The sequence below is a fragment of the Carcharhinus amblyrhynchos genome, chromosome 25, assembly GCF_965287045.1.
Source record: "Carcharhinus amblyrhynchos chromosome 25, sCarAmb.v2.hapA, whole genome shotgun sequence".
In the NCBI taxonomy this organism is placed as follows: domain Eukaryota; kingdom Metazoa; phylum Chordata; class Chondrichthyes; order Carcharhiniformes; family Carcharhinidae; genus Carcharhinus; species Carcharhinus amblyrhynchos.
In genome coordinates this window covers 43,645,717-43,665,071 of record NC_137348.1, presented here as the reverse complement: position 1 = coordinate 43,665,071, position 19,355 = coordinate 43,645,717, and the positions used below count along the sequence as shown (strand labels likewise).

General features: G+C 49.5%; 1 protein-coding gene across 1 annotated transcript in view; it reads left to right on the top strand.

Annotated features, from left to right (window-relative positions):
* LOC145358323 (apical endosomal glycoprotein-like) overlaps nt 1–13,000 on the top strand; it is a 79,998-nt gene extending 66,998 nt beyond the window's left edge. The window contains exons 11-14 of the mRNA XM_080212239.1: nt 2,108–2,239; nt 8,487–8,614; nt 11,526–11,643; nt 12,784–13,000. Of these exons, the coding sequence (XP_080068365.1) occupies nt 2,108–2,239; nt 8,487–8,614; nt 11,526–11,643; nt 12,784–12,956 (551 nt within the window). The 3' untranslated portion in view covers nt 12,957–13,000. The remainder of the gene's footprint in view (nt 1–2,107; nt 2,240–8,486; nt 8,615–11,525; nt 11,644–12,783) is intronic.
* Nucleotides 13,001–19,355: the final 6,355 nt, after the last annotated feature.

The following is a 19,355-nucleotide window of genomic DNA, read 5'->3' as shown; positions in this document are numbered from 1 at the left end:
AATTTGCTGATGACACCAAAGTTGGAGGAGTTGTAGACAGTGAGGATGGATGTTACAGTTTGCAGAGGGACATAGATAAGCTGCAGAGCTGGGCCGAGAGGTGGCAGATGGAGTTTAATACGGAAAAGTGTGAGGTCACTTTGGTAAGAATAACAGGAGTACAGAATATAGGGCTAATGGAAGGACTCTTGATAGTGTCGACGAGCAGAGAGATCTCGGGGTACATGTCCATAGCTCCCTGAAAGTTGGCGCCCAGGTTGATAAGGTTGTTAAGAAGGCGTACGGTGTGTTAGCTTTTATTGGTAGAGGGATTGAATTTCGGAGCCGTGAGGTCATGTTGCAACTGTACAAAACTCTGGTGCGGCCACACTTGGAGTATTGCGTACAGTTCTGGTCGCTGCATTATAAGAAAGATGTGGAAGCATTGGAAAGGGTGCAGAGGAGGTTTACCAGGATGTTGCCTGGTATGGTGGGAAGGTCTTATGAGGAAAGGCTGAAGGACTTGAGGTTATTTTCATTCGAGAGAAGAAGGTTAAGAGGTGACCTGATTGAGGCATTCAAGATGATCAGAGGATTGGATAGGGTGGACAGTGAGAGCGTTTTTCCTCGGATGGTGATGGCTAACACGAGGGGACATAGCTTTAAATTAAGGGGTGGTAATTATAGGAGGGATGTCAGAGGTAGGTTCTTTACTCAGAGGGTAGTAAGGGCGTGGAATGCCCTGCCTGCAGGCAGTTGTGGACCCGCCAACTTTAAGGGCGTTCAAATGGTCAGTGGATAGGCATATGGATAACATTAGAATAGTTTAGGTTAGAGGGTCATTAGATTGGTTCCACTGGTCAGCGCAACATCGAGGGCCGAAGGGCCTGTACTGCGCTGGAATGTTCTATGTTCTAATACACATCTCTTTAACCTGGGCTTAACCCTCTCTCCACTCACATTGTCTGTACCTTTAAGACTTGATTAGCTGTAAAGACTCGCATTCCAACCATTATTTTGTAAATTGAGTTTGTGCCTTTATATGCCCTGTTTGTGAACAGAACTTCCATTCACCTGATGAAGGGACGGTGGTCCGAAAGCTAGTGGCTTTTACTACCAAATAAACCTGGTGTTGTGAGACTTCTTACTGTGTCCCTGACCAATCAGAGGATACTCTGGCCTCCGAGCTCCTCCAGCCTGGTCATCACGCCTGGTCTCTGTCTTTGCGCCAGAGGCTAAGAGAATTCCAGGGGCTGGGTGCATTCAGCTTAAAAACAATTCTGAATATTTCAATTAGAATTTAAATTTGCTAATTTGGTTCATGCCCAACAAAGATCTCTGTCCTTAACACGAGTGGGGCCAAAAAATCACTCTCAATGTGTGTGTATGTGAGAGTGTCTGAATGTGTGTGTGTGTCTGTGAGTGTGTGTGTATGCATGAGTGGGATTGTCTAATTGAGTAAGGACAGGAGTAGGGAATAGAGGAAAGTGAGGAAGAGGTGAAGGAGTGAGAGGGAAGGACTTGGAGAGATATCTGGATAAGATGCAGGTGAGGAACAAGGAAATGGAAATATGAGAATGGCAAATGGAACACCTACAGGTGTGATAGAAATGATATTGGTGAGCAAGTGATGGGGGAGTGAATAGATTATCCTTCGTTTCCCCAGGGAAGTGCTAGTTGTTGGGCAAATCCCGATTCACAAAGTGGTTAATTCTTACATTTCCATGCAAAGGGCAGCCCTGATATCACAGCACTCAGTGTTGGTGTGTACATGGGGCTGCAGTTTAACCTCTTGGTGTTACATTGTCAGTCTTATCTCAGTTGATCACAATCCTGGCTCAAGACTGGTTCATGGGTTCAAAAGACACTTGATCAGGCTGACACTGAGAGAGTGCTGCACTGCCAGAGGTGCTGTCTTTCAGGTGAGACCTTAAACTGTCTCTTCCCTTTCTCCAATGTCTAGACATTGTTGCATTGCCATTGGAGGCAATTTCTATTGATGAGTTGATTGCCACATTTTCTTTGTCATAACATCTCAAAAGTATTTCATTGGCTCGAAAGAGATTGGGACATTCTAAGGACGTGACAGGTGCTATATAAATACAAGTTTTCCTTTTTTGTTCTCCAGGTCACTACCTATTTGTGGACACTAAGGCTCTGAATGTTGATGACACAGCCTGGCTCCTGAGTGAAGACTTCCCTGTGACCAAGGGTTCCTGTCTCAAATTCTGTTATCGCATCAATATCTCCAAACAGCTCGGTGAGTCCCTCCGTGAGCCAGTGTCAATTAGAAAACACTAACCATCACTGAGAGAAAAATCAAACCCAGAGCCCCTGGCAACTCTCGACAGCTCAGGGAGCGAGGTTGGGTTAGTGTCCCAGGTCAATGACAGTTCCTCAAAATCAGATCTGGAACATGAACTCTGCACAAACTGACTATGGGAGCTCAGTGTTAACAGTAAGGTTGACAACTGTGGCTGAATATTTTCCTGGAGGCATCACGAGGTGATCTCCAACTGCCCCGCCCCCCTGCACCCACACTGGCCAATCAGAAAGCAAATGGAGTCATCATTATCTGATTGGTTGATTTCTTGCTGTCAAGTTGGAGGAGTTGTAGACAGTGAGGATGGATGTTACAGTTTGCAGAGGGACATAGATAAGCTGCAGAGCTGGGCCGAGAGGTGGCAGATGGAGTTTAATACGGAAAAGTGTGAGGTGATTCACTTTGGTAAGAATAACAGGAGTACAGAATATAGGGCTAATGGAAGGACTCTTAGTAGTGTGGATGAGCAGAGAGATCTCGGGGTACATGTGCACAGTTCCCTGAAAGTTGGCGCCCAGGTTGATAAGGTTGTTAAGAAGGCGTACGGTGTGTTAGCTTTTATTGGTAGAGGGATTTGAATTTCGGAGCCGTGAGGTCATGTTACAACTGTACAAAACTCTGGTGCGGCCGCACTTGGAGTATTGCGTACAGTTCTGGTCGCCGCATTATAAGAAAGATGTGGAGGCATTGGAAAGGGTGCAGAGGAGGTTGACCAGGATGTTGCCTGGTATGGTGGGAAGGTCTTATGAGGAAAGGCTGAGGGACTTGACGTTGTTTTCGTTAGAGAGAAGAAGGTTACGAGGTGACCTAATTGAGGCATACAAAATGATCAGAGGATTGGATAGGGTGGACAGTGAGAGCCTTTTACCTCGGATGGTGATGGCTAACACGAGGGGACATAACTTTAAATTAAGGGGTGGTAATTATAGGACGGATGTCAGAGGTAGGTTCTTTACTCAGAGGGTAGTAAAGGCATGGAATGCCCTGCCTGCAGCAGTTGTGGACTCGCCAACTTTAAGGGCGTTCAAATGGTTATTGGATAAACAAATGGATAACATTGGAATAGTTTAGGTTAGCGGGTCATTAGATTGGTTCCACTGGTCGGCGCAACATCGAGGGCCGAAGGGCCTGTACTGCACTGGAGTGTTCTGTGTTTTTTCCATCTCAGACATTTCTATAATTTATAATCAAAGGTTACAAAGGCAGTCAAAGGCAAGAAGTGGGGGCGTGGGGATGGCCCTGGTGAGATGTTCATCTTCATCAATGATATGTTGAAGGCTCTGAAGGAGATGTTGTACCTTCCCCACGCCAGGGAAGTACTGGACGATGAAGGGTCCACCATGTCCCGTGTTTGTCTCCTGAGGAGGTCGGTGTGGTTTTTCGCTGTGGCGCGTCGGAACTGTCAATCGATGAGTCGAGCGCCATATCCTGTTCTTGTGAGGGCGTCTTTCAGCGTCTGGAGGTGTCTGTTGCAATCCTCCTCATCTGAGCAAATCCTGTGTACATGGAGGGCTTGTCTGTACAGGATGGCTTCTTTAATGTGTTTAGGGTGGAAGCTGGAGAAGTGGAGCATTGTGAGATTGTCTGTGGGCTTGCGGTACAGTGAGGTGCTGAGGAGATCATCTTTGATGGAGATGCCTGTCCAAGAATAGTCCATGGTGAGTCTGATGGTGGGATGGAACTTGTTGATATCATCATATAGTTGTTCCAGTGATTGTTCACCATGAGACCAAAGGAAGAAAATATCATCGATGTATCTAGTGTATAGCATCGGTTGAAGGTCCTGTGCGGTGAAGAGGTCTTGTTCAAACCTGTGCATGAAGATGTTGGTATTTTGAGGTGTGAATTTGGTCCCCATGGCAGTTCCGTGTGTCTGGATGAAGAACTGGTTGTTGAAGGTGAAGACATTGTGGTCCAGGATGAAGCGGATGAGTTGTAAAATTGTATCTGGAAACTGGCAGTTGTCGGCATTGAGTACTGAGGCAGTTGCAGCAATGCCGTCGTAGTGGGGGATGCTGGTGTAGAGTGCCGAGACATCCATTGTGACGGGGAGTGCTCCTGGTTCAACTGCTCCACGTGTGCTGAGTTTCTGTAGGAAGTCTGTAGTGTCGCGACAAAAGCTGGGGGTTCTTTGTACAATGGGTGTCAGGATACCCTCAACATAGCCAGAGAGGTTCTCATACAGGGTCCCATTGCTCGATACGAAAGGATGGCTGGGTATGTTTGCTTTGTGTATCTTCGGGAGGCAGTAGAGATCTCCAACGCGGGGAGTACGTGGGATGAGAGCACGGAGGGTCTGGATCAAAGGTTTTGATGAGTCTGTTGAGTTGACGGGTGTGTTCTTTGGTTGGATCTGTGGGTAACTGTCTGTAATGTTCCTCATTGTTTAGTTGTCAGTACATTTCTTTACAGTAATCCATTCTGTTCAGTATGACGATGGCCCCTCCTTTGCTGGTTTGATGACAATGTTGCGGTTGGCTTAGAGAGTGCGGATGGTGTTGGGTTGTGCTTGGGTGACGTTCGGGGCTGTCTTGTGAGTGTGATTGATGAATCTGGCATTGACGCACCTCCTGACGGCTTGGGCAGACATGTCAAGTTGACGGCAGCAGCCTTCCGGAGGGTCCAATTCAACTCTTTCCTCTTTCCATGTCCCAAGGCATGGTACACTGGGGAGACCATGCAGACGCTACAACAACGGATGAATGAACGTCGCTTGACAATCACCAGGCAGAACTGTTCCCTTCCTGTTGGCGAACACTTCAGTGGTCACGGGCATTCAGCCTCTGATCTTCGGGTAAGCGTTCTCCAAGGCGGCCTTCACGACACACGACAGCGCAGAGTCGCTGAGCAGAGACTGATAGCCAAGTTCCGCACACATGAGGACGGCCTCAACCGGGATCTTGTGTTCGTGTCACACTATCTGTAACCCCCATGACTTGCCTGGGCTTGCAACATCTCACTAACTGTCCTGGCTGGAGTCAATACACATCTCTTTAACCTGTGCTTAACCCTCTCTCCACTCTCATTATCTGTACCTTTAAGACTTGATTACCTGTAAAGACTCACATTCCAGCCATTATTTTGTAAGTTGGGTTTGTGTTTTTATATGTCCTGTTTGTGAACACATCTCCCATTACCTGATGAAGGGGCAGTGCCCCAAAAGCTAGTGGCTTTTGCTACCAAATAAACCTGTTGGACTTTAGCCTGGTGTTGTGAGTCTTCTTACTGTCTTTTCCCCAGTCCAACGCCGGCATCTCCGCATCACATACACAGGGTATACGCACACTGCCCCCCCTCCCCAGAGTTCATTGTGCCAAACGTGAATGTTTGAAAAATGGTCAGAAGCAGAGGAAATTTGGAGCATGGTGGGGTTTCAGGTCTTTGGTGCATCCACTAATAAGAGCCAGTGTCAGAATGACACCTAAACTGTGAAGGAACGTTACAGACAGAAACAAAATACTGCAGATACTAAAATCTGAAATAAAAGCAGATAATGCTGGAAATACTCAGCAGGTCTGACAGCACCTGTGGAGAGAGAAACTGCGTTAACATCTCAGCTCAGTCACCTTCAGAGAACCAGAGAAAGAGGCCATTTGGCCCATTGAGTCTGCACTGACCACCCAGACCCTACCCCCATATATTTACCCACTGATCCCTTGAACCTAAATATCTTAGGACACCATGGGGCAATTTCTTAGCACGGCCAATCAACCTAACCCCCACATCTTCGGACTGTGGGAGGAAACCGGAGCACCCGGAGGAAACCCACACAGACACGAAGAGAATGTGCAAACTCCACACAGACAGTGACCCGAGCCAGGAATCGAACCCAGGAGCTGTGAAGCAGCAGTGCTAATCACTGTGCTACCGTGCTGCCCAATCAGAATAGGGAAAAATTGGAGATGGAAGAGGTTTGAGGAAATGAAAGGGAGCAGGATGGGGTAAAAGAACAAAATGGAAAGTCTGTAATGGGTGAAATCATCAAAACGTTCCTGCACAGAATGGGGCCATTTGGCTCATCTTGTCCATGCCAGCTCGAGGACACCCTTTCAAGGACGTCCTTTTAGTGCCCCCCTTCCTTCACCTGCCCATCACTTAAGGTGCAGATCCAGGTACGTTTTAAATGAATTTAGAGTCTCTGCCTCCACCACCAACTCAGGCAGCGGATTCCAGACTCCCACCACCCTCTGTGTAAAAAAAGTTCTTTCTCATGTCTCCTTCTACACCATCTGCCACTTAGATCATTCCCCTGGTTCGAGAATTCTCCGTAAGAAGTCTCACAGCACCAGGTTAAAGTCCAACAGGTTTATTTGATAGTAAACATTTGATAGTAAATAAATTTGATAGTAAATAAATTTGTTAGACTTTAACCTGTCTTCTTATTGTGTTTACCCCAATAAACCTGTTAGGCTTTGACCTAACTTCTTATTGTGTTTACCTCAGTCCAACGCCGACATCTCCACATCTAGAATTCTCCAGCAAGGGAAACAATTTTATTCTGTCCAGTCCATCTCTCCCCCTCATCATTTTTTACATCTTTATCAAGACACCCCTCAGTTTTCTTTGTTCAGGAAGTGGGGAGAGATTAAAGAAGGAAAATGTTGCGGGTTGAAGGTGAAAGGGAATGGTGGAGAGTGGGGAAAGGTGGAGATGTGAATGGCAGAGTGAGGAACAGCTGAAACAAACAGAGAAAAACTGAAGTGAAACCAAAATGTGGAAACAAGCTGGGGGCAGAGGGTGTGATGTGAAACAGGTGAACTCAGTGTTGAGTCCAGAAGCTTCAAAGTGCCCAATTGAAAGGTGAAGGCTGGAATTCTCCAGCCGGCCACCATAGAAACCATAGAAAATTACAGCTCAGAAACAGGCCTTTTGGCCCTTCTTGTCTGTGCTGAACCATTTTTCTGCCTAGTCCCACTGACCTGCACCTGGACCATATCCCTCCACATCCCTCTCATCCATGAACCCATCCAAGTTTTTCTTAAATGTTAAAAGTGACCCTGCATTTACCACTTTATCCGGCAGCTCATTCCACACTCCCACCACTCTCTGCGTGAAGAATCCCCCCCTAATATTCCCTTTAAACTTTTCCCCCTTCACCCTTAACCCATGCCCTCTGGTTTTTTCTCCTCTAGCCTCAGTGGAAAAAGCCTGCTTGCATTCACTCTATCGATACCCATCAAAATCTTATACACCTCCATCAAATCTCCCCTCAGTCGTGCTGGCAGATTTCTCCTGTCCTGCCGGCAGTGTCTCCCTGCCCACTGGTTTCCTGCTGCCATGGGGCGACATCAATGGGAATTCCCATTGACAGCGGCGGGACTGGAGAATCCCACCACGAGCAAACATTGTGTCACCCTCCCGCAGGCAGGGAACACGCAACCGGGAGAATCTCACCCGAGGTTCTGCCCCTCGGGTTTGTGTTGAGTTTGACTGGAACAATGCAGCAGGCCCTGAACAGTCAGCTCAAGAGTGGGAATGGCATTTTCTGAGGTGTCCCACTGGGTGCCCTGTATTTAGTTGATCTCACTCAACCAATACATACACTACGAAAGACAGCGTATAGTTAAAGAATGGAAAGGAATTTATTTGCTAACGCACGCAGCAGGAGAAAGACACAGCCAATGAGGATTGACTGTCCTCTCTGAGCTAATTTTGCAATTGTAAAATTGTTATATTATTCTGAACATTTCAATATCCCGCCCAACCTCGGACTGGAGTGTCCAATCACAATTATCTTCGCCAATAACATTCCACCTTGACCAGGAATAGGAGATCATTAGCTCATTGCCCCTGTCGGTTCCCCCCCCTCCGTTAGGAAACCGAACCCACGTCAATTCTTGTAACAAAGGCCACTGCTTACAGCTGCAAATTTTAATTGGCAAAGGGAATCATTCTGTGGCTGAATCTGGCCAATCCTAATCAGATTGCCAAACTTCTCCAGCCTCGCTACTCATAAACAAATCCGCTCTCTTACACACCTATTAAACTTGCCTTTTGCTTTTCCAGAAACAGATACTTACTGTGTTCAATTGTGTTAAAAAGAATTCAGCCTGTCTATCACTGTGTTTCCCATCATTCTCTATCCAGAACAAAGTTGGCCAAGGCACACAATACACACAGGTATTGAAATTACAGTTCAAGCAGATTGCTGCTTCCTGAGTTTGTGCATGTGTTTATTCTGCAGTGCACGGAGTCCTGAAGCTGTTTCGATATGAGAGTCACCAGGAGCATGTGATCTGGGAGGCTAAAGGTTCGCAAAGTACCGAATGGCAAGCTGTGAATATCACTGTGGAAAGTTCCGTCCGCTTCCAGGTGGGTCACACGTTCCTGGGATTTTACCCCAGCATCCAGCACTGGGAAACCTGCTTAAATAGCTGCTTTCAAAACCTGAGATTGTCCCTGGCTTACACAAACACCGGGGTAAAAACACAAATAATCCCAGACAAATCCCTAAAAAACCTCACTGTTCCCAAGGTGACCAATCCCATCAACAGCTGCTTTCCCACAACAGGAACAGTATTTCAAACATTCTGTTACCGTGTGTGCAATTATACTCCAATAACCCGACACACACTGCAGCGCTCCCTCAGCACTGACCCTCCGACAGTGTGGCACTCTCTCAGCACTGACTCTCTGACAGTGCGGCACTCCCTCAGCACTGACCCTCCGACAGTGCGGCACTCCCTCAGCACTGACCCTCTGACAGTGCAGCACTCCCTCAGCACTGACCCTCTGACAGTGCGGCACTCCCTCAGTACTGACCCTCTGACAGTGCAGCACTCCCTCAGCACTGACCCTCTGACAGTGCGGCACTCCCTCAGCACTGACCCTCTGACAGTGCAGCGCTCCCTCAGCACTGACCCTCTGACAGTGCGGCGCTCCCTCAGCACTGACCCTCTGACAGTGCGGCACTCCCTCAGCACTGACCCTCTGACAGTGCGGCACTCCCTCAGTACTGACCCTCTGACAGTGCGGCGCTCCCTCAGCACTGACCCTCTGACAGTGCGGCACTCCCTCAGCACTGACCCTCTGACAGTGCGGCACTCCCTCAGTACTCACCCTCTGACAGTGCGGCACTCCCTCAGCACTGACCCTCTGACAGTGCGGCACTCCCTCAGTACGGACCCTCTGACAGTGCGGTACTCCCTCAGCACTGACCCTCTGACAGTGCGGCACTCCCTCAGCACTGACCCTCTGACAGTGCGGCACTCCCTCAGTACGGACCCTCTGACAGTGCGGCACTCCCTCAGTACGGACCCTCTGACAGTGCGGTACTCCCTCAGCACTGACCCTCTGACAGTGCGGCACTCCCTCAGTACTCACCCTCTGACAGTGCGGCACTCCCTCAGCACTGACCCTCTGACAGTGCGGCACTCTCTCAGTACGGACCCTCTGACAGTGCGGCACTCCCTCAGCACTGACCCTCTGACAGTGTGATGCTTCCTCAGCACTGACCCTCTGACAGTGCGGCGCTCCCTCAGCACTGACCCTCTGACAGTGCGGCACTCCCTCAGCACTGACCCTCTGACAGTGCGGCACTCCCTCAGCACTGACCCTCTGACAGTGCGGCACACCCTCAGCACTGACCCTCTGACAGTGCGGCACTCCCTCAGTACTGACCCTCTGACAGTGCGGTACTCCCTCAGCACTGACCCTCTGACAGTGCGGCACTCCCTCAGCACTGACCCTCTGACAGTGCGGCACACCCTCAGCACTGACCCTCTGACAGTGCGGCACACCCTCAGCACTGACCCTCTGACAGTGCGGCACTCCCTCAGTACTGACCCTCTGACAGTGCGGTACTCCCTCAGCACTGACCCTCTGACAGTGCGGCACTCCCTCAGTACTGACCCTCTGACAGTGCGGCACTCCCTCAGTACTGACCCTCTGACAGTGCGGCACTCCCTCAGCACTGACCCTCTGACAGTGTGATGCTTCCTCAGCACTGACCCTCTGACAGTGCGGCACTCCCTCAGCACTGACCCTCTGACAGTGCGGCACTCCCTCAGTACTCACCCTCTGACAGTGCGGCACTCCCTCAGCACTGACCCTCTGACAGTGCGGCACTCCCTCAGCACTGACCCCCTGACAGTGCGGCACTCCCTCAGCACTGACCCTCTGACAGTGCGGCACTCCCTCAGCACTGACCCTCTGACAGTGCGGCACTCCCTCAGCACTGACCCTCTGACAGTGCGGCACTCCCTCAGTACTGACCCTCTGACAGTGCGGCACTCCCTCAGTACTGACCCTCTGACAGTGCGGCACTCCCTCAGTACTGACCCTCTGACAGTGCGGCACTCCCTCAGTACTGACCCTCTGACAGTGCTGCACTCCCTCAGTACTGACCCTCTGACAGTGCGGCACTCCCTCAGCACTGACCCTCTGACAGTGCGGCACTCCCTCAGTACTGACCCTCTGACAGTGCTGCACTCCCTCAGTACTGACCCTCTGACAGTGCGGCACTCCCTCAGCACTGACCCTCTGACAGTGCGGCACTCCCTCAGTACTGACCCTCTGACAGTGTGGCACTCCCTCAGCACTGACCCTCTGACAGTGCTGCACTCCCTCAGTACTGACCCTCTGACAGTGCGGCACTCCCTCAGTACTGACCCTCTGACAGTGCTGCACTCCCTCAGTACTGACCCTCTGACAGTGCGGCACTCCCTCAGCACTGACCCTCTGACAGTGCGGCACTCCCTCAGCACTGACCCTCTGACAGTGCGGCACTCCCTCAGCACTGACCCTCTGACAGTGCGGCACTCCCTCAGCACTGACCCTCTGACAGTGCTGCACTCCCTCAGTACTGACCCTCTGACAGTGCGGCGCTCCCTCAGTACTGACCCTCTGACAGTGCGGCACTCCCTCAGTACTGACCCTCTGACAGTGCGGCACTCCCTCAGCACTGACCCTCTGACAGTGCTGCACTCCCTCAGTACTGACCCTCTGACAGTGCGGCACTCCCTCAGTACTGACCCTCTGACAGTGCGGCACTCCCTCAGCACTGACCCTCTGACAGTGCGGCACTGAAGTTTGGGTGGGAATTGTGGGGTGTTAATTCACTCCTTACCTCGTGACTGTGATGAGTTGCAGCCTCGAGGCATTGGGAGGTGGGTGAGGGTGGCCACATGGTGAGGAGAATGCCTTTGAATGTCCTCTTCAGTGGGTTGTGGGCTGGCTCTTACTGAAACTGACCTGTTGCTGACAGATTGTTTTCTAACTGTAGGTGGGTTTTAAAGCTGTGAAATCAAATAATGAGGAGGTTGGTTACATTGCCATTGACGATGTTATTTATCTTCCTGGAACGAATTGTCAAGGAGTTAGGACGGATGGAGCACATTCAGGTAAGACAGTTCAAATATCACAAGAACAGCTCCTGCTCGGACATTCCATTCTATGTTGCAAGTCACCTCACTGCAATAGAGTGCAGGAACATCACAGCTGGGCCATAAGAACATAAGAAATAGGAGCAGGAGTAGGCCATCTAGCCCTTCGAGCCTGCCCCGCCATTCAATAAGATCATGGCTGATCTGTCGTGGATCAGTTCCACATTCCCGCTTTTGCTCTGAGGTGGGCCAACTCCCACCTCAGAGCAAAAAAGACCAGCAGCTAGTCAACTGACAGCATAGATAGGGGTTAGATACAGAGTAAAGCTCCTTCTACACTGTCCCCATCAAACACTCCCAGGACAGGTACAGCACGGGGTTAGATACAGAGTAAAGCTCCCTCTACACTGTCCCCCATCAAACACTCCCAGGACAGGTACAGCACGGGGTTAGATACAGAGTAAAGCTCCCTCTACACTGTCCCCATCAAACACTCCCAGGACAGGTACAGCACGGGGTTAGATACAGAGTAAAGCTCCCTCTACACTGTCCCCCATCAAACACTCCCAGGACAGGTACAGCACAGGGTTAGATACAGAGTAAAGCTCCCTCTACACTGTCCCCATCAAACACTCCCAGGACAGGTACAGCATGGGGTTAGATACAGAGTAAAGCTCCCTCTACACTGTCCCCATCAAACACTCCCAGGACAGGTGCAGCACAGGGTTAGATACAGAGTAAAGCTCCCTCTACACTGTCCCCCCATCAAACACTCCCAGGACAGGTACAGCACGGGGTTAGATACAGAGTAAGGCTCCTTCTACACTGTCCCCATCAAACACTCCCAGGACAGGTACAGCACGGGGTTAGATACAGAGTAAAGCTCCCTCTACACTGTCCCCCATCAAACACTCCCAGGACAGGTACAGCACGGGGTTAGATACAGAGTAAAGCTCCCTCTACACTGTCCCCCATCAAACACTCCCAGTTCAGGTACAGCATGGGGTTAGATACAGAGTAAAGCTCCCTCTACACTGTCCCCCCATCAAACACTCCCAGGACAGGTACAGCACGGGGTTAGATACAGAGTAAAGCTCCCTCTACACTGGATTGAAGGAGTATGGTATATGGTGCTTAATTGGATTTATGTGATTACAGATTCCAGTCACATTGCTGTGATTGCTGTTGGCGTGATGACTATCCTGACTGTGATGGGATTTTTAATTGTGGGAATTATTTACTGGCTGCGGAAGAGGAGGATCCAAGGAAACAGCGGTGGACCGAACGGACAGTTAGGTTTTGATAACTTGTCCTACCGAAACCGAAGCTAGGTAATGGTGTAAACTGTTTGTATGGCACAATGGCAGGTAGGGAGAGAGCAATTGTACTCTGAACTTAATTACAAATAAAGATTTATGAATGAAAAATAATTCTATCTGAGCAGTATTTCTCGAGGTGCCGAGGGGTTTGATCGAGTGGATAAGGAGACAAGCTTCCAATGGCAGGAGAGTCAGAGATTGAAGGTGATTGGCAGAAAGACCCAAAGAGATCAAATCTTTCACATCTGGACAAATCTGACACATCTGGAAAGTGCTGCCAGAAAAGTGGGTGAAAACAGATTCATTAATTCTTGTAATAAATAAATAGATTGGTGGACTTGTGGGAAATAACCTTGGGACAGGAGATGGCCATTCAGCCCCTTAATCCCCTGTTCTATCATTCAGTGAGATCATGTTTTGTCTGTATCTGAAAGCCAATCCCCTACTTTGTCTCCATCTCCTTTTATACTTTGGTGAAACATCCATCAATCCGGGATTTTAAATGAAGAATCCACTGCTTTCTCCTTTTCTTACCTCCTCTCGGTCTCTGATTGGAACTTCATGTTCACTCTCATGAGGTTACCTCGTAGCTCCTTTCTATCAGAATTCCTACGGTGCAGAACGCGGCTGTTCAGCCCAGTGAGTGTGTACCGACTCCCCAGCAGAGAATCTTACCCCCCCACCGCCCGCTCACTCTGTGTCGCCTGTATATACCCCAAACCATGATCTTACTGGACAACAGAGTGAGCGCAAAGAGTAAAATGTCCAACCCCGATTTCCCATCTTCTCATGAATAAGAACATAAGAAATAGGAGCAGGAGTAGGCCATCTAGCCCTTCGAGACTGCCCCGCCATTCAATAAGATCATGGCTGATCTGAAGTGGCTCAGTTCCACATTCCCGCCCTCTCCCCGTAACCCTTAATCCTATCAAAAACCTATCAACCTGCGTCTTAAAAATATTTAGCGAGGCAGCCTCCACCACTCGAGTTTATAGAATATCTCCTCATAATTTGGGTATCACTCTGTGAATCTGTTCTGTACTCCTTTCAAATCCAATCTTCCTAAGGGTGAATTGTCTATAACAGGGCTCCAGAACCAGTGGTTAGCACTGCTGCCGTGCAGCGCCAGGGACCTGGCTTCTATTCTGGCCTCGGGTCACTGTCTGTGTGGAGTTTGCACTTTCTCCCCATGTCTGCGTGGGTTTCCTTGGGGTTCCTCCTGGTTTCCTCCCGCACTGCAAAGATGTGCATGTTTGGTTGATTGGCCATGCTAATTGCTCTTTAGTGTCAGGGGGACTAGCATAGTTAATATGTGGGGTTATGGGAATAGGGCCTGGGTGGGATTGTGGTCTGGGTGCGTTCATTGGGCCAAATGGCCTCCTCCTAATGATTCTGTGAGATGTGGTCTAACTCGGGTTTTGTGTAGCTGTAGGAAAACCTTCCCTTTATATTACGTGAACCTTCTTGATTACTTCTTTCATCTGTCTGCTCCATTTACTGACTGTGTTCACGGACTGTGACATTCTGGGCTCTCCAGGGTTTCCCAACAAGACAGGTCTGGTGGATTTGTCCTTTCTTGGTCCGAAATGGATGACCCCACATGAACCTGTGTTGAATCCATTGCTGATGATTTTGTCCACTCTCTCTCTCGATGTCAGTTTATGCTCCCCTCTCCACTATTTACTACCTGACTAATCTTTGTGTCAGCAGCAGACTGTGATACTAGGCTCTCAATGAAACTATTTGTCAATATCTGAGGCCCAAACCATCTGCGACATCGTTAGTCACTTCCTTCCCAGTGGAGAATAAAACGTTTAACTCTATTACCAGCTAATCAGCTAACCAACCTGATCACCATCCCTGATCCTGGACTTCTATTGGAAATCTCCGGTGTAGAATCAATGACAACAACTGACAACTATAAGGTGCTTTAAAATAGTGAAACATCCTTAAAAGTGGTCAACACAGGTGGCCAAGGTGATTAAGAAGGCTTATGTTTGCCTTCATCAGCCGGGGCACGGAGTACAGGAGTTGGGAAATCATGTTGCAGCTGTATAAAACCTTGGTCAGGCTGGAGTTTTGTGTGCAGTTTTGGTCACCACACTACCAGAAGGACGTGGAAGCTTTGATGAGAGTCCAAAGAAGGTTCACTAAGACGTCGCCTGGTCTCGAGGGCATTTGAGGTGAGGTTGAATAAACTAGAATTGTTCTCACTGGAAGGACAGAGGCTGAGGGTGACCTGATAGAAGTCTACAAAATTATGAGAGACACAGACAGGGTGGATAGTCAGAGGCTTTTCCCCAGGGTGGAAGAGTCAATTACAAGGGGACAGAGGTTGAAGGTGAGAGGTGGAAAGTTTGAGGGAGATGTGTGGAGGAGGTTTTCATACAGAGAGTAGTGGGAATTGGAAATGGGAAGTGCAAAGGGACTTGGGAGTCCTAGTTCAGGATTCTCTTAAAGTTAATGTGCAGATTCAGTTCAGGAAGGCAAATTCAATGTTAGCATTCATTTCTAGAGGGCTAGAATACAAGAGCAGGGATGTACTGCTGAGGCTGCATAAGGCTTTGGCCAGACACCATTTGGAATATTGAGAGCAGTTTTGGGCCCCATACCTAAGGACAGACATGCTGGCCTTGGAAGAGGTCCAGAGGAGACCCAAAGGAATGATCCCAGGAATGAGGAGTTTGTTATATGAGGAGTAGTGAGGAGCCTGGGTCTATACTCGATGGAGTTTGGAAGGATGAGGGGGGATCTAATTGAAACTTACAGAATACTGAGAGGCTTAGATAGAGTGGACGTGGAGAGGGTGTTTCCACTAGTGGGAGAGACTAGAACTCAAGGGTACAACCTCAGAGTGAAGGGACAATCCTTTAAAACAGAGATGAGATGGAATTTTTTCAGCCAAAGAGTGGTGAATCTGTGGAACTCTAGGCCTCCACAGCCTCCTGTGGCAATGTCATTGAGTGTCTTTAAGACAGAGATAGATAGGTTCTTTTCAATAAGGGGATCAGGGGTTACGGGGAGAAGGCAGGAGAATGGGGATGAGAAAAATATCAGCCATGGTTGAATGGAGGGACAGACTCAATGGGCCGAATTGCCTAATTCTGCTCCTATATTTTATGATCTTATGTGTGTGTGGAACACACTGCCAGAGGAGGTGGGGGAAACAGGCACATAAGCAGTATTTAAAAGGCATCTGGATATGTACATGAATCAGGAGGAAGTAGAGGGATACGGGCTGAGTACGGGCAGAAGATATATTTTTAGTTCAGGAATCATGATCGGTGCAGCTTTGAAGGGGCTGAAGGGCCTGATCCTGTTCCTTTTCTTTGTTCTTTTTTATCCCAAAGTGCTTCACAGGCACAATAATTGGACTATATTTGACACTGTGCCATGGGAGGAGATGTTTGGGAGAGTGACCTACACAAAGGGGTCCTACGGGCAGGATTTTCCAATCCCATCTGCCCCCAGCAGATTCTCACCAAGGACCTTTTGCTTGTCCCTCGAACTCTCCATCTCGCCCGGGGAGACTCCCACCGTGGGCAGAGTGAGAAAATGAGTCTGTAGGTTTTAAGATAAGCATTTGGAGTGCAGAAATCTCGAGGGGCTGTAGGACTGGGGGAGGCTGCAGCGATCGAGAGGTTTGGAAAAAAGAATGTTAATATTGACCAGGAGAAGGTGAGTGAGAACAGGGATGGGAGGGGAATGGGATTTGGTGTGAGGTAAAACATGGAAACAGAATTCCGGACGAGCTCGGGTTTTTGTAGGGTAGTATGTGGGAGGGCAGCCAGGATGCACTGGGATGGTCATCTGTCAGAAATAAATGTGACTACAGACTGGATTCACGGTGCACCCGCTGTTAAATATCCAAGTGGAAAACCGCTGGAGAATCTTGACCAGGAAACTCAGTCACGGATGAAGATCTCAGACTGGAAAACGGCAAATTTTAGGGATCTAGAAGTTGAACTGGAGCAAGTTGATTGGAAATGCATTTTGGTGGATTAAACAGTGGATGATAAATGGGAGAGTTTTGAAGGAGAGATGAATATGATATAAGCTCGGGACCATAAGACATAGGAGCAGAATTAGGCCACTCAGCCCATCGAGTCCCCTCATGCCTGATATTTTTCTCATCCCCCATTCTCCTGCCTTTTCCCCATAACTCCTGATCCCCATATCAATCAAGAACCTAACAATCTCTGTCTTAAAGACACTCAATGACCTGGCCTCCACAGCCTTCTGTTGCAAAGAGTTCCACCAATCTCTAGTTGAAGAAATCCCTCCTCATCTCTGTTTTAAAAGATCGTCCCTTTACCCTGAGGTTGTGCCCTCTCTAGTTCTAGTTTTTCCTACTAGTGGAAACATCCTCTTCACGTCTACTTTTATTTAGGCCTTGCCATATCCTGTAAGTTTCAATAGGATCCCCCCTCACCTTTCTAAACTCCAACGAGTACAAACCCAGAGTCCTTAACTGTTCGTCATACGACAAGCTTTTCATTCCAAGGATCATTCTTGTGAACTTCCTCTGGACCTTTTCCAAGTCCAGCACATCCTTCCTTAGAAAAGGCGCCCAAAACTGCTCACAATATTCCAAATGGGGTCTGACCGGAGCCTTATACAGCCTCAGAAGTACTTCCCTGTTCTTGTATTCTAGCGCTCTTGACATGAGTGTTAACATTGCATTTGCCTTCCTAACTGCCAACTGAACCTGCACATTAACCTTAAGAGAATCTTGAACAATGATCCCCAAGTCCTTTTATGTTTCTGATTTCCTAAGTGATTCCCCATTTAGAAATGCCTCCATTCCTCTTTCCAAAGTGCATCACCTTACACTTTTCCGCATTGTATTCCATCTGCCTCTTCTGTGCCCACTCTCCTAACCTGTCCCACCCCACCCCCCACTTCCTCAATACCATCTGTCCCTCTACATATCTTTGTATCATCTGCAAACTTAGCAACAGTGCCTTCAGTTCCTTCCTCCAAATTGTTAATGTATATTGTGAAAAAACCTTATAAACCTCTGTGACGATGACTCTTCTGAGTGTGACCTAGACACACGGTGACCTGACCCTGAGCTGTCCATTGAACTATAATCACTGGTTTATAAAGGAGCTTGTGTGGCGCGGTGGATAGCAGCCCCACTCTGGGTTCAAAGTCCAGTAAGAAGTCTCACAAAACCAGGTTAAAGTCCAAAGGTTCATTTGGCAGCAAAAATCACGAGCTTTCGGAGCGCTGCCCCTTCATCGGGTGAGTGGGAGTCGTGTTCACAAACAGGGCAAATAAAAACACAAACTTAATTTACAGAATAATGATTAGAATGTGAGTCTTTCCAGGTAATCAAGTCTTAAAGACACAGACAGTGTGATGGAGAGAGGGGTAAGCCCAGGTTTGTCTCCAGCCGGGACAACCAGTCCAAGGCAGGGCCGGGAAACAGAGCTCAACACGGTTCAACAGGCTGATAATCAGCTCCCAAATCCTTCCAGCAACTCCTCAACATTCCCCATGGGGTAAAAAAACAGCCTGGGTGTAAAAATACCCTGAAAACATTGATTCATAACAAGGTTCCCAATTGAACTAACAGCATAACATCCGGCACTGCAGGGGGCGCTATGGGGGGAGGTCAGTGATTCCGCCGGGGCTGCAGGGGGCGCTATGGGGGGGAGGTCAGTGATTCCGCCGGGGCTGAAGGGGTCACTGCGGGGGGGAAGGTCAGTGATTCCGCCGGGGCTGCAAGGGGCGCAGTTGGGGAGGTCAGTGATTCCGCCGGGGCTGCAGGGGGCGCTGTTGTGGGGGGGGGGTCAGCGATACCGCCGGGGCTGCAGGGGGCGCTGTGGGGGAGGTCAGTGATTCCGCCGGGGCTGCAAGGGTCACTGCGGAGGGGGGGGCGAGGTCAGTGATTCCGCCGGGGCTGAAGGGGTCACTGCGGGGGGGAAGATCAGTGATTCCGCCGGGGCTGCAAGGGGCGCAGTTGGGGAGGTCAGTGATTCCGCCGGGGCTGCAGGGGGCGCTGTTGCGGGGGTGGTCAGTGATTCCGCCGGGGCTGAAGGGGGCGCTGTGTGTGGGGGCGGTCAGTGATACCGCCGGGGCTGCATGGGGCGCTGCGGGGGGGGGGGGTCAGCGATACCGCCGGGGCTGCAGGGGGCGCTGTGGGGGAGGTCAGTGATTCCGCCGGGGCTGCAAGGATCACTGCGGAGCGGGGGGGGGGGGGGGGCGATGTCAGTGATTCCGCCGGGGCTGAAGGGGGCGCTGTGGGGGGAGGTCAGCGATTTTTGCACCGTTTTGATTGGGCCAGAAACAGCCAATCTTCGGAAATGGAGATTTACCGACCAATGAGCGGGGACAGAAATTCACGCAGGCGCAGCTGTGTCTTCAGTAAGAAATTAGCCGCGTTTCCCTCCACCCCCCCCCCAC